The sequence below is a fragment of the Phyllostomus hastatus genome, unplaced genomic scaffold (assembly GCF_019186645.2).
Source record: "Phyllostomus hastatus isolate PE091 unplaced genomic scaffold, TTU_PhHast_1.1 phas_contig_137, whole genome shotgun sequence".
Classification (NCBI taxonomy): Eukaryota; Metazoa; Chordata; class Mammalia; order Chiroptera; family Phyllostomidae; genus Phyllostomus; species Phyllostomus hastatus.
The window spans coordinates 6,354,641-6,380,567 of record NW_025333583.1 but is presented as its reverse complement, the minus strand read 5'-3'; the positions used below and the strand labels follow the sequence as shown (position 1 = coordinate 6,380,567).

The 25,927-nt window shown below is 42.8% G+C and overlaps 1 protein-coding gene across 2 annotated transcripts in view; it reads right to left on the bottom strand.

Annotated features, from left to right (window-relative positions):
- The window catches only part of EPHA4 (EPH receptor A4), a 138,206-nt gene that overhangs the window by 8,425 nt on the left and 103,854 nt on the right, over positions 1-25,927 (bottom strand). Inside the window, exons 8-16 of one of the 2 annotated variants that reach the window (XM_045853036.1) lie at positions 24,984-25,095; positions 16,328-16,386; positions 14,374-14,487; positions 13,811-13,996; positions 9,802-9,863; positions 9,137-9,346; positions 7,180-7,329; positions 3,299-3,492; positions 179-363 (exon numbers count right to left, since the gene is read on the bottom strand). In XM_045853036.1, coding sequence (XP_045708992.1) covers positions 204-363; positions 3,299-3,492; positions 7,180-7,329; positions 9,137-9,346; positions 9,802-9,863; positions 13,811-13,996; positions 14,374-14,487; positions 16,328-16,386; positions 24,984-25,095 — 1,247 coding nt within the window. In that variant the 3' untranslated portion in view covers positions 179-203. The remainder of the gene's footprint in view (positions 1-178; positions 364-3,298; positions 3,493-7,179; positions 7,330-9,136; positions 9,347-9,801; positions 9,864-13,810; positions 13,997-14,373; positions 14,488-16,327; positions 16,387-24,983; positions 25,096-25,927) is intronic. The other variant, XM_045853026.1, reaches the window with a different exon arrangement.

Below are 25,927 nucleotides of genomic sequence, written 5' to 3'. Positions count from 1 at the left end.
GTTTAATTAAGCAATTTAAGGCAACAATGTAGGTGCTTTATAAAGGCTGTGTACAATTATACTCAATCGAAATGAAAGGCATTCCAGTTTTGGTTTTGGTTTTTATAATGGGTAGGATGATTATGCAGCTCAAAGCAAAAAAAAAAAAAAAGGAAAATACTATTAAATCTAGATTTACCCTTTTGTGTTACATCGCTGAGTACTTACTCCTGGTTCATGTGCACTACAGCCTCTAGTGTGGTATAACCAGCAGCCGTGAAATTATCCTTATACCGGTCCATTTTAATGGCCTGGAGCCAATCACCCACTGATACCACGGTGGAGAATTCAGGGGAGCTTGGGTCCAGCAAGGCAGTGTTAGGTCTGGAAATGGAGTAAGAAAGTGTGGACAGCTATCAATGAGACAGCAAGACTCAGAAGTCAGGTTGCCTGAGACAGACGCACGGAACTGAAACACCAAGAGAAAGCTTCTAAAGTATGTTAGCAACCAGCCTGTTCCTAAGTTCATGCCCCATATTTGTTTCATGTGAACCTCCTAGTGCATTAATGATCATAGCAGGTCTTTTTAACATCCTAGCCTGGGGTACAGATTGGGGGAGCCCTTGTGGCTGAAGGAGATTGGAGAGAGTCCAGCCCCTGGCAGGGCTGAATATTACAGACTTTGGTTCAGCAACTATGGAAACCCTAGTGAAGTACGAGTAAGGGAAACTGTGCGCTTCGACCAGCCAGGCTCGATGGAAGGAGAAAGCAGCAAGAGTTCAAGTCCAGTGTGCTTCCAGCCAGGGTTGCAGGCCGTCTCAGTGCATTCGAACAAACTTGAGACAGCAGGGAGTTAATCCCCTTTAATGAACCCAGGCCTGACCAGCACGCGTGCCAAGACTGGAAGGAAGAATGGCCACTTTGATCGTTGTTTAGGCTGTGGAATGTGCTCCTGTGTTCCTTTGTGGGGGCTCCTAAATAATCATTTCAACAAAATGTGAGCACATTTTATTAACCTATTTATTAGTGTACTCATTTCTCGGGACAGGTGTTATATATCAGGTCATTGTTAAGAGCAACTACAGTTCAAGTTAGAAATTCTGCCATTCTTTGTAATATTGATATATAATAAATAATCTATTAATGAAAAGTATTTAATAACAAACTCATAAGTCATTGTCATCCAAATACCTAATATCACGGGATTGTTCTTTACAGGGTATTCTATCCCACCTTCACTGTAATTACCCATATAACAACAAATTTCTCTTCCCTCTAGAAATTATGGAATGAAGTTTATTTTAACATTTTGCAGTGACTTTCACCCTGAGGCTATGTTCCTTGAACACAAACTATTAAATCAAAAGTATATCATCATTACTGAATTTTCAACTAAAAAAAGTTATTTTCTTGTAAAAACAAAATTAAATCAATATAATGCCTTGATTTAGTTTTTACATAGCAGAAGTAATGCAATCCCACTTCTATTTTAATTTTTACCTAAGTTATTTTGATTTACATTACTTTCATGTAAATATTTTAACAGACTTGCTTTATCAAGTAGTTTTGCACCCAAATATTCTGCCTCTGTGTCCTTTTGTGTGCATTATTTCAATTACATCCAATTTTCTAAGTAAAATATTGCCAACTTTTATGGCAAGAATAATCAAGATATAGTTCTTCCCCCAGTTTTGAAGCAATAGCAAATATTGCCACATAGAATTTCAGACATTAGTGCTGAATATGTACTAATTCAAACATTCATTATTAAACAAGTAGCAACCACTTGCATTGACTTCTAACTTTAAGCCAAGAACATTAATAGGCAACGTGCAAACTCTAGCTATCTGAGAAAGTCAGAATGACCTTAGGATGGAAATATCCTCACTCCATATCAATTAATCCTGTGGAATATTCTCAAGCTTGTTCTGGAAGTCTCCAAGCTTTTTATAGGAACAACTGGCCTTAGGACTCTCAAACACAGCACACGGACTCTGGAGACGGAGATGCAGAAGCTGGAGGTTTAGTTAGAATCAAAGCCAGCTTCATGGAAACCTGGCTTGAGAGCCATCTATTTTCACCCTCTCAGTGAACAGAAGAACAGAAACTAACCCAGAAATGTTAGGGGTATTTTATTAGGTTGCATATCTCCCAAGTGGCAGAAGTAACATATGAATTCAGCCTGGTGTTATTGCAGAAGCGCTTGACCACTAAGCCCTTTGCATAGTGGCCAGAAAGCCTAAAAGAGAACAGAAGGCACCTCTGCTGTTTGCCCCACATGCTTTTTATCATGCATTACAGCAAGCATGGTCCTTCTCGTGTGCCATCCTCAGGCTAGGTTTCAGGAGAAAGACTAGAGGAGGACATCTCAGCTCTGGCCAACAGGAAGGGTTTGCATAGCATGGGGAAAATGTCCTTCTGTTTTTAACTCAAGGTCATAATGAGAGAGAGGCCTTTGAGAAGCGCAGATTTGGAGAGGAGTCTCACCTCACACAGGCCTGAATCACCCGGTCTTACTGTGCCGACCTCTTAAATCATTTAGCTGATAAGGATGGTCTGTACCTTTTTCAATGGAGCTGGTATCTAGGTATCCCCGACCTTAAACCAGGAACGTTCAGCCTCTCTGAACTATAGAACTTACAATATCTTTATCTTCTTTCTGGACTGATACACTTCATTTTGCTCTTCCCCATGCAAAAACTACAACTTTTACAGGTGGTTGAATCACTTTAATTTTTAAAACTCTTCTCAAACATTCCTCTGCCTGCTTCATGACTTGACCAGTTTCCATCTTGGTCCTGTTCTCTGCTACTCTTGAAAGACTCAGAAAAAAGAAACTTTAACAACTGAAGCCTAATGCACCTCTTGCGACAAATCAATACCTTATAACTCAGCGTAAAATCGCAGTGCATAAAGAGCTGTCCTCTCATCCTTACTTTTTACAAACTCAGTGTCCCTTCCCTTTTCCAAATATAATATCCAGTAACCTGAATGTCTTCCAAAAGCACATTCATCCCTCTTCCGAACTATCCAGGTCCGGCATCATGAAATGAGCACTTTCATTATTTTGTTGCTTTTGTTTCCCCCCCCCGCAAAAAAACATTTGTTTTCCTTAGTATTCCTTGGGCCTGACAGGTATTTGGCTCTTCAAAATGATGAAGAGAACTTCCGTAAATACTCCAATAGCTAAGAAACCACCCAGGCTGCAGAGAGCCGTGAAGCGCCCTCCCACTAAAAGGCGGGAATTAACAGGAGTCACCCGGGCCTGCCATCTCTAATGCACTATTTCATACATCACAGTTAAGCCAGCGTGGCTCACCTGGAGCTCTCGGTCCCCGTCCTCTTCAAGCTGCTGGGGTTTCGAATTAGTTTGTCCAACATGTTGACAATCTGCCCAAACTTAGGCCTGTCGCTCCTCTCCTTCTGCCAGCAGTCTAGCATCAGCTGGTGCAGTGCAATGGGGCAGTCCATTGGCGGGGGGAGCCGATAGCCTTCCTCAATGGCTTTAATCACCTAATGAAGAAAACACAGTATGTGAAGCTGCCGGGCAAGCTGTTGTTAGTGGTTCACCATCCTGATCGGCAAGCTCCCTTTACATGGAGCTGCCAGTCAGCGTGAAGATGGCAACACCTCCAATTTCTCCACAGAAGCCACGCTGGACCTGCATATCACTGGCAACAGGGCAGGGGACTCAGCTGTTGCTATGAGGGGCTCTCAAATGGCAGGCCCTGCCAGCCTGAAACTGTAAAGATGCATGTGTGTCCCAGGGACTAGAACCCAGTCAGATTAACAACATGGGGTAGGGCCGACCCTCAGAAATCACAAGACAATGACCCTCCCCATTCTGCTACTCAGCATCTGCTAACAACTCTCAGTAAACAGAGACCGTGAGCTGGTTAATGACCTTCTTTAGGAAGCATTCATAGTTGCCTCCAAAACGGAAGCCACTTTGCATCGTGTTAAACCTGTGCCTTCTCCTTCAGACAGCTAATGGGTCAAAACCGGAGACTACCTTCCAGACCTCGCAATCCAGAAGACACCGCCGACCTCTCAAAGAGCACACTCCTCTGTCTTTCTAGATGCCCAAACATTTCTATTTCCATGAGACCAAAACACATCAATATGCCAATTTTGTATCTCTTTCTTTGTCTCAGTTGGCTGTCATTTGACCTTGTTAAGGGCGTTATGTTGCTAAGTAGATTAAAAAAGTAGTAATAGCAAAAAAAATTTTAATCTTCTTCTAGGGCATTTATATTTTAAAGGGGACCCTGCCACATCTAAGGAAAAAAAGTTCAACTGGGAAGAGATAATTGTCTTACTACCCAGAGTGCCTAATAAGACCGAAATAAATCATTCAACAGCCTTTCTTCTAATTCTAATTTTTCTAATCTGTCTTCACAGGCATTACAGTATTTTTCTTATTGACTTTTCTCTAAACCCCCCTTCTTCATGGCGTAAATCCCAGTAACGCAATACAGCATGACTCATGCCAAATTTAAAGAGGGGAATTACTTCATAATTTCTTGGCTACTCATAAACTTTGTTTATGGGTATCCTATGAGATTCTGGAGGTGATTTTGCTTGTTTGGTGATTTTTTAAAGTTTTATTTGTTTTTAAAAAAACTGTAGTTGCTAGCAAAACAACCAGTGAGCACATTGGATTCCCCGACCTACTGCTGAGCCATTGGCCTTCAACACAGAGGGGCCGGTTCGGTTGGGTCTGGTCTCTCTGTACCAGTGAGACTTGCTGTGTTTTCATCCAGCACACTGTTCAAGCTTAACAACCATGTTGTGATTTATTGAGCCCTCTGGTCCTTTTTGTCCCATGAATTTTTGCCAACATCCTGTTGTACTAGTATTAATTTACTTCTCCTTCTAAAGTAGATTTCTATACGCTACCTCACTGAACAGGATTCTACTCATTTCTGGTAATCACATTAGGTCAGCTTGATGCGCTCCCTTTCTTTCATCTTTCCAGGTGCAGGGTGTTGACTCTAGAGTTGAAGAAAACACTGCACGCTGAACTGATGACAATGCAAGCAGCGCTGGGCTAATGCCGGCTGACACAATGTGTTGTAAATCCTCAGTCTGCTTAGTACTCTTTCCTCAGCTCCCTACCCGCTGCCAGCCTGGAAGACGGCTGATGGGTTAACCAAGCATATTTTCTCAGTTTACTGCTGACTGTGTTTTGGGGAGGGTGGAACAGAGGATTCAAATCAACAAAATATTGCCCTGGCTGGTATCGCTCAGTGGACTGAGTGCCAGCCTGTAAGCTGGAAGGTCACAAATTTGCTTCCTGGTCAGGGCACATGCCTGGGTTGCATGCTGGGTTCCCCACTTGGAGGTGTGTGAGAGGCAACCCGAGAGAGATACAATTGATGTATCTCTTCCACATTTTTCTTTCCCTCCCTCTCTTTAGCTCCCCCTTCCCTTCTTTCCAAGAAGTAAATAAAGAAAATCTAAAAAAAATAAAAATAAAAATAAAAGCAACAAATAACTTGATAAGATTGACATATTTTTAAGTTATATTGACTCATTCACTGTATGCCAAATGAATTCTACTCATGAAAGTAGTTCTCCAGTTACATTTCCTATTGATTCCTGCTCTATGCAGAATCCAACCGCAAGACAAATACACCTGAATGCTAGGTCAGTATTATTTGTGGGAGAGAAATGCTTCAGATGCTTTTTCATAGATAAAGCCAGACAACTGAACATTTAAAATCAAGATAATTTTAATAGAATATAGAAACTATTAAAACTGCAGGTCTGAAAATATTTAGGGCAGGGAAACTAACAAAATCTTCAGTTAACCTGCTATGATGAGCATTTGACCATGACTCTCAGCTAAAATAAAGGAAAGTGTAATCATAAGATGATTAAATGAATACCCACATCACTTGCTTACTTAGGTTGCCTGCCCTTGTCCCTCTAAAAGTCTCTGACCCAAAACCAAACGTTGCTACAAGACAGGTACCGGAAGGCGCCTGCACAGCACATCAGACAATAGATCACGCACCACCCACGTCCGTAGTCTTTTCCAGCCTGTAATTATCTATCAGCTACGCTAGCTGCTGTCTTCCCTCCCATCTGCTACGCACCTTCCTTTACAATTCACAGATAAGCCAGTGTCAACACCACCATTCCTCTTAATCTGGTTAGAGAACTCTTTTTGCCCCCCTAGACGCGGAGTTCAGTAGCTTCTCCGTAGCTCTGAACATTCTTTTACCGATAAGGCTCCAAGCTCGTTGTTTCTTAAGCACGCCTGGTTCTCCACTGAACTGTGAAGGTAAGTCCCTGTGTTTCAGGGCATGGCAGATGGTCAGGTGATACTCCACAACACAGAGAATTTTTTAAAAGATCATTTTTTTCTAAAATATAATATAAAGCGAATATACCTGCATGTGTAGACACTCTGTGCTAATATCCTACATCGTTTATATACATTTTTAAAAAGTTCAGAGCATACATTTTATTGTGATCTGATTTCCAACCCTTCCAGAATGAAAACCTTTCCAGAATTAGCTAATAAGTGTTCTAGGAAGACCCACTGATCTAGGGCCTCCCCCTCCCCACTTCTTACTGGAGATGTTTGTAATTAAATTCTATTACTCTGGAATCTTATTAGTGTCATTATTGAATGCTTTTCTGAAATTGCAGGCATTGTGGATCCTCCCTGACGAAGTAGTCCAGATGGTGCATTTAAAGGGATGTGCATAATTTACAAAGGGTCATTTAGTGAAGCTTTATTTTAGAGTCCTCCAGGGGCCAGCTCTAATTACAACTCTGTCAGCTTTAAAATATTCACTAGTTTTCTTCCCATAAACCTTTCATGTCAATGTGATCACATGTGAAATGTGTGGTTTTTTCATATATCCTTGCATTTAAAAATTCCAAGTTTAACTTTATTTCCATATGAATTTGAAAGTTATCCGAGTTACAATATTGTTCCATGTCACTAATGCAAGCATCTATCTCTCTCTCTATCTCATCGATCTCCACACTGTAACATTTCGGCTATGTAATTTTGGTCCTTGAAATCCACCACCATACGGTTTAACTATATTACTAGACACATCTGTATTGAGAATCTTGAGTTTAATGCATCATTTCAAGCCCAACATACACTCCATCATACACTAATGCGAAACGTCCTGAATTTCAATGCAAAGGCATGTATCACAGAACATAGAGACTCACGTCTTGGTTGGACATGTCCCAGTAGGGTCTCTCTCCGTACGACATCACTTCCCACATAACGATTCCGTAGCTCCATACATCACTGGCGGATGTGAATTTACGATAGGCAATTGCTTCTGGCGCAGTCCACCGGATAGGAATCTTGCCACCCTATGAACATCCGAGCCGTAAGTTATTCCCTCAGTATTTTACTGATGTGCCACTCGAGTTTCTGAATGTTGTTACTGTTTGCCAAGCAGGACAAAATCATTCCTGACACAGCTCTCCAAATAACATGAGGAGACTCGTTTATTGTAACTAAAATCTTCTGGGTAGAAACAGTTCTCTTTAGATGTTTTCTTTCGTCGCAGGGAAGTGAACAAGTAATCTGTTTAATTATTTTTTAAAAGCCTACCTATTATCTGAGCTCTGCTTAAGGCAATATTGTGGAAGAGAAGGAATCACAATCTCAAATTTTATGAGATAGATGTGTTCGCCACGGTATATCAATGGAAGTGCAGCTGATATTCATTTTGACTTCTTGTTCAACTTTGTCACCCAGCAGCACAAAGGCACGCGAAACATGCCGAACACAACTAGAAGATAATATACTCCAAATAAACTCTTGGAGGAAGCCAAATAATGGCAGATGCTAGAGCCAGTGTTGACTTTAGTAAAGCGAAAAACAAACCACTTATTAAAACACACACATACACCAGAAACATTGGTAAAGCAGCTGACTGTGACCTAGGAAAAGTTTACAATGCCTTTTCCCCCTCAAATGCCTTTTGTTTTCATTGAGTTTCAAATTTTTTTTTAGGGTTCCATCGGGGGAAATTAATTGAACTTGAATTTAGACCGTAACACTGTTCAAGAGGGCATCACTTAAAAGAAGTCTGCTTTGTTAGGGCTACTGAACAGGACATGGCATTGTACTGAAAATTGCCCTGAGTCGCTGTAATGTACTCCGCAAACCCCGCGTCACATGTACACGTGTTATATACAGCAGGACACTTGTGTTGCCTCTGCCTCCCTTAAATATTTGGCTAAGGCTTTATCTATGTAAATGTATCATTCAAGAAGGCTCCTTTAACTTGTCTCTGTCTAATTAGTTGACAAAAGAAAAGATCTTCAGCATTCGCGAAGATGTATTCTTTCCTAAACCAAAGCATTTGAAATTCAAAAGAGGGCCATGTGAACGAATTAAAAGTAGAGCCAAAGAAATGGAACGATACAAGGAAAACAAACAAGCAAGCAAAAAAAAATCCAATGCTTAGGATTGCAGACACACAATGGTAAGCATTAAGGGGCTGGTAACTGTCTCCTTCATGTTGATTTTCACAGTGTCAGCCCTAATGGCCAATAACTTTTATGATTCTGTGTTTATTCCATTAGTATCTTATATTCCGATGGTCCAGCGAAGATAGCATAGCCATTAACTGGATACTGATAACTCTTAACTGTGCCCTAATCCTGGCTTATCTACCAGCAGTAAAATGAAGGCCATTAGATCCTGGAAAACCTCATGCAGAGTAAATGTTTTATAAATCCTCTGTACACACTCTCAGAGTCAGAAGCCAAGCAACTAGGAGCATTGTGTGTCTTGTTTAAAGTACTATCAGTTTTAAGAAGAAGAAAGAGCCACACAGAAAATCTAAAACACACAGAAAAGAAGGAAGGAAAGAAAGGAAGGAGGGATGGAGAGGTGGAGGGAGTCAGGGAGAGAAAGGAAGAAAAATCAAACGTAGAGACAATGCAGTTTAAGGGAAGCCTCACGTTGTGGCTTTGTAAAGTGGTCACACGTGTACAAACAGTTTCAAAACCCCTCTCTGGGAAACAGGCTGCAGAATGGAGGCACAGATATGAAGAGACTCTGAAGGGTGAGGAAACTTGCAAAATCACAAAGAGCTGAAGCGTCAAAAGAAAAAGAGAGGAACGGTTTCAGAGTTAACACCCAGAGGTTGCAAATCCTCCTTACCCTCGTGGTATACGCCGCTTCTGGATCGTCCTCCAGCACCCGGGACATGCCGAAATCGGACACTTTGCAGACCAAGTTGCTGTTTACCAGAATGTTCCGTGCAGCCAGATCTCGGTGCACGTAGCTCATATCAGATAAATACTTCATCCCGGACCCAATGCCACGGAGCATGCCCACCAGCTGAATGACTGTGAATCTGCCGTCATTCTTCTGCATAGGGAAGGAGCGGAGGACAACCTCGTTAGCATTAGGCCCAATTAATTTTCACCAAGCCTTTATATTATTGGGATCTTTTTTGATATCTGTTTCTGATATGCAATCAAACTCAACCTTATTTCTGGGCTTTTTTGACCAAAGTCACTAATTCACTAGTAAAGTGAGTCTATCCGAGAAGCTGGGTTTGCTTCCTGAGACAGATGGACATTATCCAACCGTAATGCATCTATGGCTGAGACAGCCCCACTGTACAAGAATAAATCAAATCCTACCCTCACTGAACACGGACTATTTAATACTTTTTAAAAATCATGTCATTCTCTATTTCTCTTCTTCTTCCTTTGCCCCATTAAAAAAAAAATACCACCAAATAGAATGGATGCGAAAAGTCTATTAGAGTTTTCTTAAAAAACCAACATCCTTGGCTGTGATATAAAGTGGTCACATACCCTGAGGAACGCATCCAAGGAGCCGTTCTCCATGTACTCGGTGATGATCATCACTGGTTTACCTAGAGTTTTCCGAAAGAGAAACACAAACCCGTGATGAGCCCTGCAGTTAATGAGATAAAAATGGGCCGTGCACAATTTTACCGCCAAGACACCTGTCTTGTGCGATCTAATTTAATTAAAACAAGCCAAGCTTATGCCTCAGCTGTGGGGAGCTAGGAATGAAATATTAAAAAGACGAGTCGGTTTAAATTCCATCTGGAAGGTTAACCCTTCGCGTGGCGTGTTGACAAGGTCTTTAACTAAAGTGGCCTCTGGTATCCAGGGAGCACGTGAATGGGTAATTGCTCTCTCAAGCCAAAGGGGAAGAAGATAAATGGGCAGGCTTGTTTAAAGGTGGAAAAAAAAAGTCTTTAGGATAATTAATTTATTTTGTCCCCAGAAGGACCACGTGTTCTCTGAACTATGCTAGAGGAATCGATGGGTGGAGAAAGTTTGTTACTTATTTGGAGAGACACAACGTTCAGGGAACTGTGGCTATGTTGACTAATTCATTGTTCAGATACATCTTACAGCTCAGGCATGCAAAACATTAACTTCTTTCCTTGTCTTCCTCAGATTAGGGGCTGTGTCCTTTCTTTCCCTTTCCCTTTCAATAAATAAATGCATTCTACATGCTTCCTTAAGCCACCAACTTCAGCAGCAACAATAAAATCACTGAAAACTTTCATTAAATTATTTCATCCTAGACGGCAATCTTAATTCCGCAAGGGAACATTCTTTTCCCCCACTCTCCCTACCTTCTTTTTGGCAAAGAAATCACAATGATTTTAAGGTTTGGGGGAAGTGGGGGAAACACCATTTTTATTTCACTTTAGTTTTCCTTCTGAGGACTGTAGGAAATAAGAACCACTCTTTAGTTTCTTAGTCGCTGGCCGTGGACTCAAGGCCTGAAATTCCTTTTTTCTAAAGGGGATTTGGGTGGCGGGGGAGGCGTGAGGGTGAGGGTGGCGTATAAATTCTCGATATTTTACTAAGGGAAGGGTTAGAGCAAAAAGAACATAAAAGATTCCCTGGGAGGAAAATAAATTGTTAGTCTGATAATAAATCAAAAATATTCACACTTTCATTGCTGTTAATTGTGGACTGTTTGGACTTAGGGAAAATGGGCTGGGATATGTCACTGCTGAGGAGACCCTCTCCCCCAAATTATTCCAAACTAAAACACTCCCCACCCAGAGCCTCTGTCAAACTAGACTCTGTGGAGATGTGGGGACAGGAGACCCGACTTTGTTCCAGAGACAGACATTTTACAGAGCAGGCTTTTTTTTTTTTTTAATTCAAGAAAGTGCAATGCATCCATCTGGTTTTTGATGGTATTTTTGGTGTCCTGTCTAAGAAACCTTTCCCAAGCAAACATGTTGGATTCGAAACCAATGCCACAGCGATTTGATTTTCAAGCAAGAAATGAACGCTGGAAGGAAAGGCAGAAATCTCAGTGCAGACGGAAGGAGGAGTGAGACCACCTCCGGTCCCTGCCCTTGGCTGCGGGGAGTGGTCCCCGCGCACGCTCCATCTCTGTGGCCAGGAGGAAGCTCTTCGTTCGTAGCCTCGTTCACCCTCGACGTCTGTGACCACCTTCTTCCAGATGGGACAAATGCATCTAAATGAGTTTTAATTAACCTGCCTCAATCAAAAGATACTTTGTCAACCCATGAAGAAGGGCGGCTCTCTTGGCGGTGCATTAACACCTACTTTCATTTCACCAGCCCCTCTGGAGGTGGGGAGAAGGGAGGAGAGGATCCAAAGGACAGGCGGGTGGCGGAGAGAATTTATAGTCTCCTTGTCAATTTAAAAAAGTTACTCCAGTCACTGCCGGTAATGAATTCACACTCCCCGAGTCCACCTTTGCACCCTCACACCTCCCCAGTCCGACTTGGCACCATCTTCACGATCTTTCTGCATTCCTTTTTCTGCTTATTAACAGTATCCATTTGTCAGAATCTTTATGAGCTCTACAAGCGAAATAAAGATGAACGTCTCCAGAAGCAAGGGGGCTTATAAAATGGACGTAAGCTGGGCTCAGGGAGGGAGGCGGTTCCTTTTTTGGAACCGTCTGGGGGATGCAGTGGGCAGGGGAGAGGGAAGGGGAGGGGACAGTTCCTCTGGTGGCAATTTTAAATCATTTTAATTCAGTGACAACTGCATTATGCAAATGCACCCAGTCGTTTATAACAGTTACAGCTGTAATAGCTGTGGGTTTTAGAGGCGCAGTGGGACTTTTGCACAAAGATCCCCTGTTTCTTCTCCCTTCTACAGGGGTGCTGTGAAAATCACTGTCTGTGGCAGGAAAAATACCCCAAGCTGAACAGAGCCTCCTTTTGAGAAACTGGACCTGCAGAAGTATTTAAACGGAATGTTATCTTTTAATTAAAGTAGTGAAGGACTCTGGGCAGCCCCGAAGGCCACAGGCAACAGAAAAATATCCTGTCTGCAAAACTAATCTTAAAAAGCAAATAAAGCTATTCTATGCTAATTATAGCCTTCACCTTAGGTGGAGAAATTATATATCCTTCGCACTGAAGTTCCTTGTCTGAGGGATTTGAAGATGGGGGAAAAGATATACTTCTTAAGATATAGTAACACCAGTTAACATTTGAATTTTTTAATGTGCCAACTATTATGCCAAATACGCTGAATAATTCATCCAAAATAACCTTGTAAGGCAAGTTCTATTTTTAATCTCTGTTTTACAGCTGAAGAAACCGATACATGGAGCAACATGTTATGACCACATGCTTAACTAGCAGTGGAGTAGGCGTGTAAGTGTTTGGTCTCTGGACCCAATGCAGGCTCCCCAGGTGTGGTCCCGGGACCTGCACGCACCTCCGGCTTACCTGGGGGCCTGGGCTTTGAACGCATGGACCTCACCCCACCTGCTGGATTGAATCTCTGGGGATGAGGTTCAGGAAGCTGTTTTGAGAATTTTCCAGGATTCTGATGCATGTTTAAGTTTGGGGGCCTCTGAACTACTCTCTCACTTTTTAGTCACCTCGTGTTCTCTCCTTAAAGGCTTTATGCGCTACCTCGTACTTGGCCCTCTGCCCCAAGTCTGACGTCCGAAGTTTAATCTTCAACCGACACTTCCTTCTCCCCTTCACCTCCTGGAGCAGCCCGTCTCTGTACGGTTGTCTGAGGATGCATTTCACAGGCACCTCGAACCAAACGAGAGGCACTCTGGCTTCCTGGAGACGTAGCCCCAGGCTCACATGGTCCTCGAGGGCAGGAGCTGCAGGAGGTACGAAGGCTCCTGGAACAGAGCCACCGTCGGTAATAACCACTTCAGCTGCACTGTCCGTGTGGCCTTTTCTAAGTTGGTCTTAGCCAGCCTTCCCAGTGCAGTCAGGGTTTGCTTTGTAAAATACATCTGTTGAGCCGTGTTGTATTTTAACTGAAGCGTGGTTCACAGGCTCAGGGAGCGCTAATGGACTAAAAAAGGAAAGTTCAACCAGGTGTTACTGCAACTGGGTGCTGCACTGCAGCCGCCATAAATCAGGCAGAGCAGACAAGCAAATCCCCCAGTCTAATAAAGATTCCCAGGATCTCCTCCCCGCATCTGGAACGGAAGCCTCCAGCACAAGGCGTGGCCAGGTTTTGTTGTGTTTTATAGAAAAAGTATTTAAAATTTATTTTGCTTACCATCTGCTTGCACCTTCCCTGTGACAGTCAGTTGGGTCTAGCAAAGATCTGAAAGATGGCAAGGCATACCAAAAGCCTGCAGTATTAATTTCCCTAAAATCTCACACAAGCTGCCTTGGAAAGAGTGGTATCAGCCTAAACCATAGACCCATTTAGAGCTGACTACAAGATTAATGACATGTCCTGCACTGATTTCCTCCTATTAGCAATCAGTGGGCCTGCTCCATCTGTCATTTCCCTGGAAAGAAAATGTGTGTTTAATTTGCCAGTAACTTCTAACTTGGCTTTGTGCAGGGAGTGACCCACATACATTTGGTGACGACGCCTTCCAAGTGAATTATGTTCGGGTGGTCAAACTGTCCCATGATGCTGGCCTCGCTCAGGAAGTCTCTCCTCTGTTTGTCCGTGTAACCGGCTTTCAGCGTCTTAATGGCCACACAGATCTCTCGCTTGCCAGGCACTTTGAGACGCCCACTGCACACTTCACCAAATTCACCTTTGGGAGAGACAAAGATTTGACTATGGACCAGAAACACAGTCAAGATGAAAGAGTAATAGCAAACATTTGTTGGGTGCTTATTACACGCCAGGCAACGTGCTAGTGTTTCACATAGAGCAAGGAGATTTCACATATGGATATTCACATATATATGTGTACCTATAATACACTCATACACTGATATAATCATATCTGGAGATTTATTATTTTTTATTGTTGTTCAGGTACAGTTGTCTCCATTTTCCCACCACGACTTCCTCCCACCCCTCTATCCTCACCTCCCACCCTCAGTCTTACCCCTTTTGGCTTTGCCCATGGGTCCTCTTTAATATCCACAAAGGAAATAGGCTTATTAGACAGCCACTCAGACTTACCGACTCCTATGACTTTTTCAATCTTAATGCAGGATGCGTCGATTTCTTTGGCAAATTCTCGAACTGCCTGGTTGGGATCTTCGTATGTAAAGGGATCCACGTAAGTTCTAACACCTACGTAATAACCACATGATAGGATGACCAAACACTTCTCAGGAGCCACTAATAAACTGACATTGTCTCAGTCTAAAAATGCTTAGCGCAGGAAACGTTTCTTCAGAATGAGAAAAATACTTAGCGTAGACGTGTGAACATGTTTAAATTCTCACTCTGGGTTTCCTTAGTGGATAAATGAAGAATTGTTAGCTACTAAAGAAGCTGCAGCTCTGCTGATTTTGTGGAATATCTTCCCACTTCATGGACAAATGTTTAAAAAAACCCAGCTCATCCAAGGGAGAAAATGAAGAAGGGAATTTGCAATGTATGAGCTGAATATTGTTGTTCTGATCAGTTGTTCACACCTTACCCACCATCTCCTGCTATCCTCCCTCATGGAAAATAATAAAAGCTTTCCTTTTCAGCTGCCTCGTCTACATGATGCCACCTTTTGCCCAACATCTGGAGCAACTGATATGTGACCAACAATGAACAAACTAAGACTAAACCTGGATTAAAATGGACAAGAGGAGTAAGATCTGCTAATTGACTTGAGAATATGGCCTCTGCATTGGATCTCTGCTTTTATTCCATTTTGGGAGAGAGTAAAGACGTTGAAGTTTACCTGGAAGTTTTAGCAGATGCAATGGAGCCTAATGTGAATGGTTTGAATACCAGGAAGTGTGATTCAGCCATATCCCACAGTCACTTGCAAACTGAATTCAGAATGCACCCGGGAACAGCCCCCCTGAGATGCACTAGTGATTGCCAGGAGGAACCCTCCACTGGTGTTCACACCTCTCCTCTCCTGCCTGAGCTCCTGCGCTTTGGGGCACAGAGAGGGCCTAAGACATTGAATGGCCCAATCTGTTTGATTTTCCAGGCCTGTCAGTCTTGTCTTCATCACACAAACAAAGAAAAAATTACATTTTTGTTTTCAAAAATATATACATCATGCACATTATTTTAAAAAGGTTTTAGAAAGGAAACAAAGTGAACAAATAAAAAAGTTGTCAGGGATTCCACAACCTTTATCACTTTAGATGCTCCACCCAAGAAAAACTTTCTCATTTTTCTCATATTACTCTTCCTACCCCAGCCTTGTTTACCTCCTCGTGCTGTCTGACGGGGTACCTATTAGCCACATGTTACTATCTAAGTGTAAATTAGTTAAAATTCTATAGAATTGGAAATTTACTCCCTCATTCACACTAGCTACAATTCAAGTCTTCAGTAGCCCACGTGGCTATTGGCTAATGTTCTGGGCAGTGCAGAGGGAGGCAGTTGGGGCAGCATCTGAGAAGTTTCTGAAATGTTCCTGAGTTATCAACCTCTATCCATTGAAGAGTCTCCTCCCTTGGTCAAGTCATTCTAGAGCCAATTCTGTACATTTATCCTGTGACCCCATCTGGATCGAAAGAACCAGAATCTACGAAAGCAATATCAATGGTCCTGAATTCCACTTATTTTTTTTCGGCATATCAGTTAAATTTCAATTTCGAATTCCTTCTCTCTGCAAATTTTACCTCTGAGTATGAAAAAACTAAAATCATTATCTGTTAAATCTTGTCACCCACCTACAAAAAGGAGCCAGCTAGACAAATACATTTTCAGGGTGGAGGATAAAGGAAAGAAAAACAAAGAATCTAAAGGAATTGCCCCAACTCCCATCTTTACTGTCACCTTCAAGAATCCCCAGTTACCTATTTCAGTTCGATACCTTGAAGGGCATTATTTGGATAATTCCATAAAAGGAATATAATATGAATAGCCATGTGAATACTACTTAGACATTTCTAAACTAAAAACAGAAGACATGCTCTAAAACTAAAATTACGTTTAACCCAGTCTTTGGTACCTTGGTTCAAATGTTTCTCTTCATCTGCTTCTTGCTTGGCTTTACTGTATTTACTCCGTCTATTAAAAAAGTTTTAAAAAGAAAGTCATTTTTAAAGTCTGAAAACCATAAGGTAAGTCTTTGGTCTCACCACGTGAATCAGGCGGATACACTACTGCACATTTCACAGGTGGACATGCCGAGGCTCACGGGAGGCGAACTGACAAGGTGGATGCCGTCATCTCGGTAGTGACGGGGGCACCAAGCACAAGCCGTCGGAGAGCAGTCTCTGCTCTTCACTACTACACTGAACTGAGGTAATGAAGCAAGTATTTTATAATGTAATTATAACTTCAAATTCCCCAAAGAGATGTATATTATTGAAGATAGAGTAGAAATTGATTGACTAATTCCCCCCCCAATGTATTCTACATTAAAATAAGTTCCCATGGGTGAATGCTGGGTAAATCAAATGGCAATAATATCCAGTATGTGATAGGTAGCTCATTATCATATTATATGATATTCTTAAAACAATGGTTTTGTGGTTACTGGTTTCAGTTGCTGCATACAATTGAATGTTAGATTCACGAGGAGGGGAATCACTTCAATTTGGAGGGTAATCCAAACCCTCAATTATTAATGAAAATTTCAAGGGTAAATATTTGCTCTGTACTGGATTACATTCCTTAAGAGTTTGTAGAAAACTTGAAAAAGTGAAAATAGGAAACTTTCATTTGTAGTCTAATTCTCTTTCCAAAAAAAAATAGTGTATGGTCTTGCAGTTGGCATTCATTCTGCTCTGAATACCTTCTAGGAGTGAGATCTGGCTTTGCTATAAAGTTTTGAGAATCAGAAATCTTGACTATATATAAATCTTGAACCAGTAATCTTAATACATTATGTATGTGTGTATGTGTGTGTATGTATGTGTGTATATGCATATATGTGTGTATAAAATATCAGATCAGTGAATGAGAAAATCAGCCCTGGCTGGTGTGGCTCAGTGGACTGAGTGCCAGCCTGCAGACTAAAAGGTCGCTGGTTTGATTCCTGGTGAGAGCAGATGCCTGGGGTGAGGGCCAGGTCCCCAGCTGGGGACATTTGAGAGGCAACCAAGCGATAGTTCTCTTGCACAATTTTTTCTCCCTCTTTCTCCTTCCTTTCCCTTCTCTCTAAAATAATAAACAAATAAAATCTTTTAAAAAATCAACTTGGTTGGTATTACAGCTCTCTAAACTTTGGGAAGATGAAACCAAATTAGTGAATACAATGTGTTTCTGTCAAAGATGTCAAGTTGACACTGGAGTTTATAATCATCTTGTGTTTTCTCAGCGGAGACTGTTATATAAGAGGAAACCGAGGTTCTGAGATGACAAACTGTTTCTCTGCAGGCCAGTGTGGTCCTGTCAGAATGTAGTAACTCAACGCCTGACAGTGGACACACAGAGAAGGGCTGGCGATCGTGCACACAGAGAAAACAGAGAACCTACAGGAGCCACGCAGTGTGAGGGGAGAGGCCGCCATCACGGTCCCGTGTTCTGAGCTTCTCACCCACATTCCTTCCCTCATTGTCAGCAAGGTGGGAGCCCGCCCACCCCACAGGCCCTCAGAACCCACAGATGTTCCTCTGTGTCTGTAATTCCCTTGCAAATAACAATACCTTGCACTTTTACACTGCATTTAATTTTTCAAAGTGCTTCCCTCACATATATTATCTCCTCCCCTAACTGTTTGCAAAGCAGGAAGCAGCTCAGTAAACAGAGATCCAGTTACTGGAGTGAACTGGCAAAGCACGTGTAATTCAGCCCCAAATAACAGCTTGTCTTTTGATTTTGCATGTCACAAACAGCTTTCACATCTATTATTTCGTTGCATCTTCACATCAACCCCATGAAAGCATCAGGCAGAGAGACACACAGTCAGTCCCCACTGCGCAGATGCAGGAACTTCCGCTGGTGAGAGATTCACCCATTGGCTCTCTCTGCACGTGCTGGAGTGTGCCTCTCCCAATCCGCACCACGCTTCTCACGCCTCTCACCAGGGAGATGGAGTTACAGGAGGGCAGGAGAGTTCGTTATCAGTGATTTTACATTTTCTGCCAGTGAATCCACTTAAACTGTATCCTACTCTGCTCTCAACATCCACTGCTTCATCCACAAAACTAAACAAGTTTAAATATCCTGCAACCCAACATTTGAAAGAAAGATGCCGTTCCCTCCAAGCCTCCCCTTTTTAAAGGAAATGCAGGAGTGTTAAGTCAGGGACTATGCAAACAACATCTTCTACCAGGGGAACGGCTGGCTCTGTCCCAAGGGTGTGATGGGGCCCTGCCAGCCTGAGAGATTGTATCTTATCAGAGCTCCTAAAAGCATTATCTAAAAGTACAAGTATATCTTTTAAACCACTTTAGATCTCCAATACTATTTTGGATTTCTTTCCTTTAAAAATGGTGGAACAGGAGCATAGAGCAGGAGAGCTTTGGTACCCACTTTACACTGTCACTGAATGCATCAGAAACTCTGGTGTGCACCAAGAGAAACAAGTGGCTTCGAGCTGCCCGGGGGTGGGGTTATCCGTTTTATATCGAGCACTAAGTTAAATATGTGCAAAGCCAGAGGAAATGCAGAATGGCAGGGATCATTAATTATAAGGCTGACATGTCCATCCCTTCCTCAGGCTTCTAAACATAAAGGAGGGATTAAATTAGAGGGGGAGGTGTAGCTTTAAGGAAACTTCTTTACTTTGGAGTGCGACTTAGAGGAGAGGACCCTACAAGAGTCCAGGGAATGCCGAAAAAGGAACACTAGAATTATTGTTCAAAGGCTAATTGTAGCCTATTAGCTTTTTAATAATACCTTGAAAAGTAAAATGCCTCAGTCCTGCTCTACCTTTGTCACCTTGTGACCCTTTCTCCTCGTCTCAGGGAAGGACAATGTGGCCTTTCTAGTCCCAAGAAAGCAAGCCCAGTGAAGCGTCTTATTGGGTCAGCCAGCCCGGAGGAAAGCACACAGCCTAAAGACGTGCTAACTCGGTACTGACGTCCAAGGCGGATCACCTGAATGGCAGAAGGGAACATTTGTTGGAGACTTTCTAATTATTGAGATGTGGGCAAGCTGATTTAAAAAGGGCAAGGAGGGGAGTGGTGGGTCGGTGAATGCCCCAGAAGGAAACATGGGACATTTCCACGGCAGGAGTTAGATTAAAGGCTCCCCTCTGCAGGTGAAATTTCGAAAGCCTGTGAGCTAAGCTGTCCCTCTGTCAAAGGGAGGCGTGATAAGAGTATTAAGGGACATTGTTGGGGAACAGCAGGAGCCCCAGCGCTGCCCTCCCCACTGATGTGTTGCTCCTGGCACCTTGAAGATGCTCAATACAGCAAACCAAATAGTGGAGGGGAGGGGGACAGGGAACTCACTCCTACTGAAACACTAACTTCCCTGACCCAGTGGATGCATTTGATTAATTAGTAAAAGGTAAGTGATTTATTCCCCTGAAGTACAGGTTAAAGAAGATAAAGCAAGGAAATAACTAGCCCAGCTCCCGGAGGACCCTTCCCGGTTTTCAACGGCGTCACCCAGCGGGAGTCGTGGAAGCTACCCTTCTCCTTGCCCGACCTTACGTTATTGTTCTTCTCACTCCAAACGATGCCCGAATGTTCCTCAAGGGCAACATTTTGAAATGGTTGAAATGGTATCGTATGCTTGCACAAAGTTTGTTTAGAAAGGTTCCCGTAGTACTATCTGCTCCCTAATTGTATGAATTTACATGGCTTCATCAGAGCCAATTCAGGCTACCGTTTAAGTGTACTCATTCTTACATGATCGTTAATATTCCAATGAGGACACCAGGGAAAGGCACATACAGAGTGAATGGTAACGCTTTCGCATAATGTGCAGTTATCTTCCAAGTGCAAAACCTTAACCTTCCTTCTAAGAAGACAACGCCAAGGTTCAAAATCTGACTTTATAGTATGCATTAGACTTGCACGTTAATTTCACAGATTACCAATATTACCAACATCGCTGAGCAGACTCTTAAAGCTTTGGTTCGACAGAACCATCGACATTAGCTTTTGAGGTAGGTCCAATTTTTCAATGAAAAAGACATTAAAATAGTCTATCTATGCCAGGATTGGAAATCAGGAGAGGTGAACTCCTGTCCTGCTCAGGCAACTAACTAGCCGCGTGCCTTTGGTTCTGTTGATGGTTTAGCCTCCTCCTCAGCCCTCAGTTGCTAGTGTACAAGAAGCCAGTGTCAGAGCTCTGTGGCTTCTTAAATCAGAGATGCCGGTGGAGCTCCCTGAAGTGCATTTTGTCATGCACTTCATTTTCTTCTTCAAGTCAACTCACTTTTTCTTAATTCAGGTAGAAGTGGTACTTCATAACCCAACACACAGGGAAAGGCAGCATCCCTAGCTGTCATCCCAGGTGAGTGTCCAAGCAACCGACGCCCCACTATCAGCCAATTCTTGCCTCTGGTTACCAACGGTCCTCCAGAAAGGAGGAAGTCATCTTGAGCTCTAGCCCTTTCTTAGAAGGGTTTTTCATACTTGAACAACAAAGGACTCTTTGGGGAAGACACACTAGCCTAGAGCAACCCAAATTAATAAGATTTGGGGTGCTTCTGGAGAAAGCCCAGTGAAATCATTAATATAAAGGGAGGTGTCATAGAAATTTAACACATTTGATCATTCATCCTGGAGGTTAGGACCTTATCATTGACTTTTATGATGTCGCTGTGAATTGTCTCTTCAAATATCACTTCAAAAAGGCAATCAAGAGGTTCCACAGTAAAGGTTACAAATATGTCCTCATAGGAAAAAGGGGAAGTGACGCTGTTTGACAAGAGAATGTGCCTACGTGGTTTGAGATGCAATTTCTAGAGACAGCATCCACGGATGCCGGAAGAGCTGCGCCTTCAACAGCCCACTTAGCAAGTACAATTGTCCTCTCCAAAAAGCTGACAGAAGCCTTAAAATATCACTTGAGTCACAAGGAAGGCACGGATCAAAGGTGCCTGTATGAAATGTCAGTTAATTTGCTTAACCTAATCAGGTGGTACAAACATACAGGACATTGAGCTCAACGTGCTTTGTTAACATATCATTTTAAATACATACAGTTTATACACTTAGTAGCTTGACTCTGTCACCGAGATCCCTGAATGTTTACACATCCAAGTTAGCCGAAAGAAAAAACGTGGATCTTCTCATTGAAAAAAAAAAGTGACGATTACTCCAGCTTGCCTAAAGCTCAGGCTTCCTAGTGTAAAGCAAATGTGATGACAGTAATGACACAATTAGTATTTTAAAAAAATCTAGTAAGACACCAGCTGTGAGCCCGAGGCCATTTCCTCTTCCTTAAAGGACAAATTAGCACCAAACAGACTTTCTCTTTGAAGTAATCAAAGGGGCTGAAACTTTCTCACCCTGTGGGTCCCTGCCCGTCTACCTCTTTAAAATCTCACAAGTTGGGAGTTGGATTCCCGTGGAGGGGAATCACCTTCCAAGGGGTCTGGCTCCGGCATCCAATCCGCCATGAATATTCTGTGAGTCTCAGAAGCCAGAGCCAGCCTCATCACTTTCCAGGTGAGGAGACACTTTCCAGGTGTCTCATCGGTTGCTTTCCCCAGGCGGCTGGCTGCAGTGTGTTGAGATTACTTGGGGGTACCATTTGCCACCTTTCCCTTGTCCTCTCACTAAAAGCATGGGCCAGACTTTCATCCGCACTACCTGTCTCCTCTCTCTTCCCCCGCTGTTGTCCCACTTTAACATTTGCCGTTGGACATGACAGAGCGCAGGCCTGCGTGTGCAGAAGAATCAGCTGAGTGTGCATCGGCCCCGGTGAAGCCTGCCAGCTACCTGGCTCCAGGCAGCTTTCCCGTGACAGCTTTATGGCCAACACTAAAGCAGGATCAATAGGAGGGCAAGGGGTTGACATTTCATTTTCTAAAAAGTGATCCATTGAAGACCAATCACGAGCAGTGTTTATCAGCCTTGGGAAGTGACATTTCTTTTTTAAATGGGGAAGAAGGGACAGGCATCATCGCTGAGGAACTCGACAGGCTCAATTCTCTAAGGCGGGGGCGCATAATTGGAAATCCGATGCATCCTGCTATCCATCCTGCCTTAAATAATAAAGTGATCAATAAACGCAGAGAGGAAATTAAGTCATCAGGCTCGTGACGCTCTTTTCTAGAGCTATGGCTTTTAATAAACTTGTCTTCCTGCATTACAGTTTCATTCTTTCCATTCAAGCAGAACATCCGAGAGAAACTCATAATGAGGTGACTTATTTCTAATTACATGGGTTTGACTGCTATATTCAGGGCAACTTAAATTTTCTTTTTAAAAAAATGTACATTAAAGGAAAGTTGGATGACGATTAGAAAGTGCTTCCAGCCAGCATTGGAGAGAAGGTTGTGAGACACTAGGAGAGACCCTACTTCCTGCAAACAAGTGCCGTTTGTCCCAAATGGTTCTGAGCATCACATGGTGCTGGGTTTCAGCCAAATATTTTTGGAAGGGAAGATAATTAATAATGTTTTCCTACTTTTAGACTTTTAAATGTCTATGTTTTCTGATAAAAAAAAGTTACTTATACACACTGGAAAGTTTTTCAAATGCAGGAATATATGTAGTAAGGAAAGAAAAGGCCCATGTAATTTCTGTTCTCCTCCTCCATCTGACTTCCTATTAGTGAGATACATCCCACCATCAGATGTATACATATTAATGCATATCATTCCCCGAGTGTTTATGTGGCTAGCAAGTACACACACACACACACACACTCAAAATCAAATGACAATGAACAAGAAAAAAGTCCAGTTTGATTGGTTTCCAAAATGAATGCCAGGGGAATTAAAAAAAACATTGTAAATTCAAATTCTGTTCAGGCCAATTGAAGTTTCCAAAGTCCAAGATTTACCATTGCATAGGATGGACCAGATATGTATATATGCCCGTGTGCATTATAGCACCAAGGATGAAAGTTTGTTGTAGATTTAGCTTCTTCAAGATAGAGCACACTGCTCTAATCAAACTCACCTAGCTATAGACTTTGCACAGAAAAGAACTAACAGAATGACAAACGCAGGGGGCCCCCACACCATGAGGAGTTGTTCGATACCACATTAGAGTGACCGTCCTTGATCTCTGTATAACAGGGCATTTTGGAGCGCGAGGGTGGAGACATGATATTCATAAACACAAAGTGACAACTGGGACCTTATCTAGGCAAAGTAAGATATATAGTCATCACCCTAATTACAATGTATCACACCAAAGTGAGGGAGAGGCGTGCTGACTTGCCCAGACTGTGGAAAGAGCCAGAGGCATCCTTGCGACATCAGTGAGGTCACCGGCAGCAGAGACAGGGAGAGATCATGCAACCGTGGCCTGAGAGCCCAGCATGGCTGCCGGAGCTCCCACAGAAGCTCTGGCTCTAGGGCAGGGTCAGGACCCTGCACAAGCACTGCGTCTTTCTGAGTATCGTTTGCCTCTTCTCGAACATGAAAGGTTTAGATTGGAGAGGATCCTTTTGACATTCCCAGGTTCTGCATTTTTTGTGTCTTTTTTCCACCCTAAAGCCTCACCTTGAGGAACAGCTGATGGTACAGGAGGGGAAGGTCAGAGCAGGGGAGCTTCTCTCACAGGAGACAAAGGAAGCCTTGATGTGGACACCCGTTGCAGAAAAGCAGCTGCCCCCCCCGCCCCCGGCCCACGCTCCTTCCTCCCGAGGCTCCTGGCAGTATTTTTTTTAAAGATTTTATTTATTTATTTTTAGAGAAGGAAGGGAGGGAGATAGAGAGAGTGAGAGAAACATCAATGTGCGGTTGCTGGGCGTCATGGCCTACAACCCAGGCATGTACCCTGACTGGGAATCAAACCTGCGACACTTTAGTTCGCAGCCCGTGCTCAAGCCACTGCGCTACACCAGCCAGGGTTCTGGCAGTATTAATAAGGAGATGGAGACAACAAAAAGTGGTTCAAAAGAATATGCTGCCAAACCATTTTTAGTTCTTTCTTTTGCAGATTGTTTTTAAAATAACAAGTCAGATCGTACAGTTACAGAGAATAAGTATTCCACTCTTTTAGACTTGTTTCCAAGAACAGTGCTATGCCTATGATATTGTTGGGACATGCTAAAGCCCCTACTGTGTGCCACGTTATCTCTTTTGTTTATCAAACTTCCCCCATCAATAACTCTTTAAAGCAGATATTATTATCCCTGTTTCATAAAAGGAAAACAAAGACTCAAAGAGGTTAAGCCATTTAGCTGACAAATGGCAGAGCACCGATTTGGGTCCCAAGTTTTATATGGCTTTTCCTTTTTTTTGCCTTTGGCAGTAAGTCCAAGCTTAAGAGACATATAAATGTAACACCTTACAGCTTAGAGTATCTAGAAATCTCCCCCTGGCTTGCTTTTCAGCCTGGTTTCCTGGAATTAGCTGGGTCTTTCCAGGCTCTCGACTCTTGAGAGCTGCCACCGGGGTACAGTGGGCAGCCCTGGGAGGGGTGTGGGGAGATCAAAGAGGAGAGAAGGGGGCTTGAGATGCAAATGTCGTGTTTATAATGCTAATCAAAGCCTCTGCTTTGTGTGGAGGGGACAAAAAGCTCCCTCATAAAAACTGGGGAAGGGGGGCACGGCGTCCAGTGAGTGGCTTAAGTGCTTACCTCCTGCTGATGACAAAAGCGGCGATGAGAATGACCACTAGCACCACACTGCCGGAGACGGAGACCAGGAGGACTGTGGAGTTGGCCCCGTCGCCGATGATCCGCGAAGGCACTGGCAAAGACAGTCAGTCACACAAGGATCACCTTTGGGAAGGTCCTCAGAGGTAGCAGCCCTTCTGACTGGGTCACAAGTTTCAAGTTTCTGAAGCCACTCAGAATGCTCGCAGCCTCTTTGCCCTTTGTTAAGTATTCATGAAAAAGCGTTTTCTAAGGCAGCCTTAATGAGACAAGGGCATTCTTTTCATAATTGTATAAAGAAGTTCAACCAGAAAATTGTTATTAAATCCTATGGTAAATATTACCACTCAGGGTTTCCCCCCCCCTTTTTTTTCCTTTCTACTCTCAGCCCTAACACTTACATAAAAATCAGATGCATTCCATAGCGGGGAATTTTAGAAAGGACAAGTGATTTTGAACGCTCCTGTCCCTCTTACCCTTCCGAAGTCTATCAAAAATTTGCCTATTACTGTCCAGCTCAAAGACCACTTCCTCCTTGAAGACTTGAGGATAATCCAAAAGAATGTCAAACCCTTTCAAATTCAATCGTGGAGTACCTTTTCTTCTTCTTAAAAATTTTTTTATTTTACTTAATAATTTGTAAATATAATTACTTTCTAGAACTGGTGTCAAAAACTCTGCTCCGCCCCCTCCTTGTCAGGTGGTCAGGGAGGCTCAGTTTGTTTGGTTCTGGAGGTGGAGATATCTTCTGTGACCGGACTATAATGGGTTTGCACTCTGTTAGCGTTTTTGATTCAATCAACCAGTTGCTCCAACTCAGAATGTTGGAAGAGTTGGATATGTTTATCCAAAGGGCTTAAAAAGAAACCTGCTCTGATGATTTGAAAAGATTCCTAGAAATAAACAGAGAAGGCAAACAATGGTCC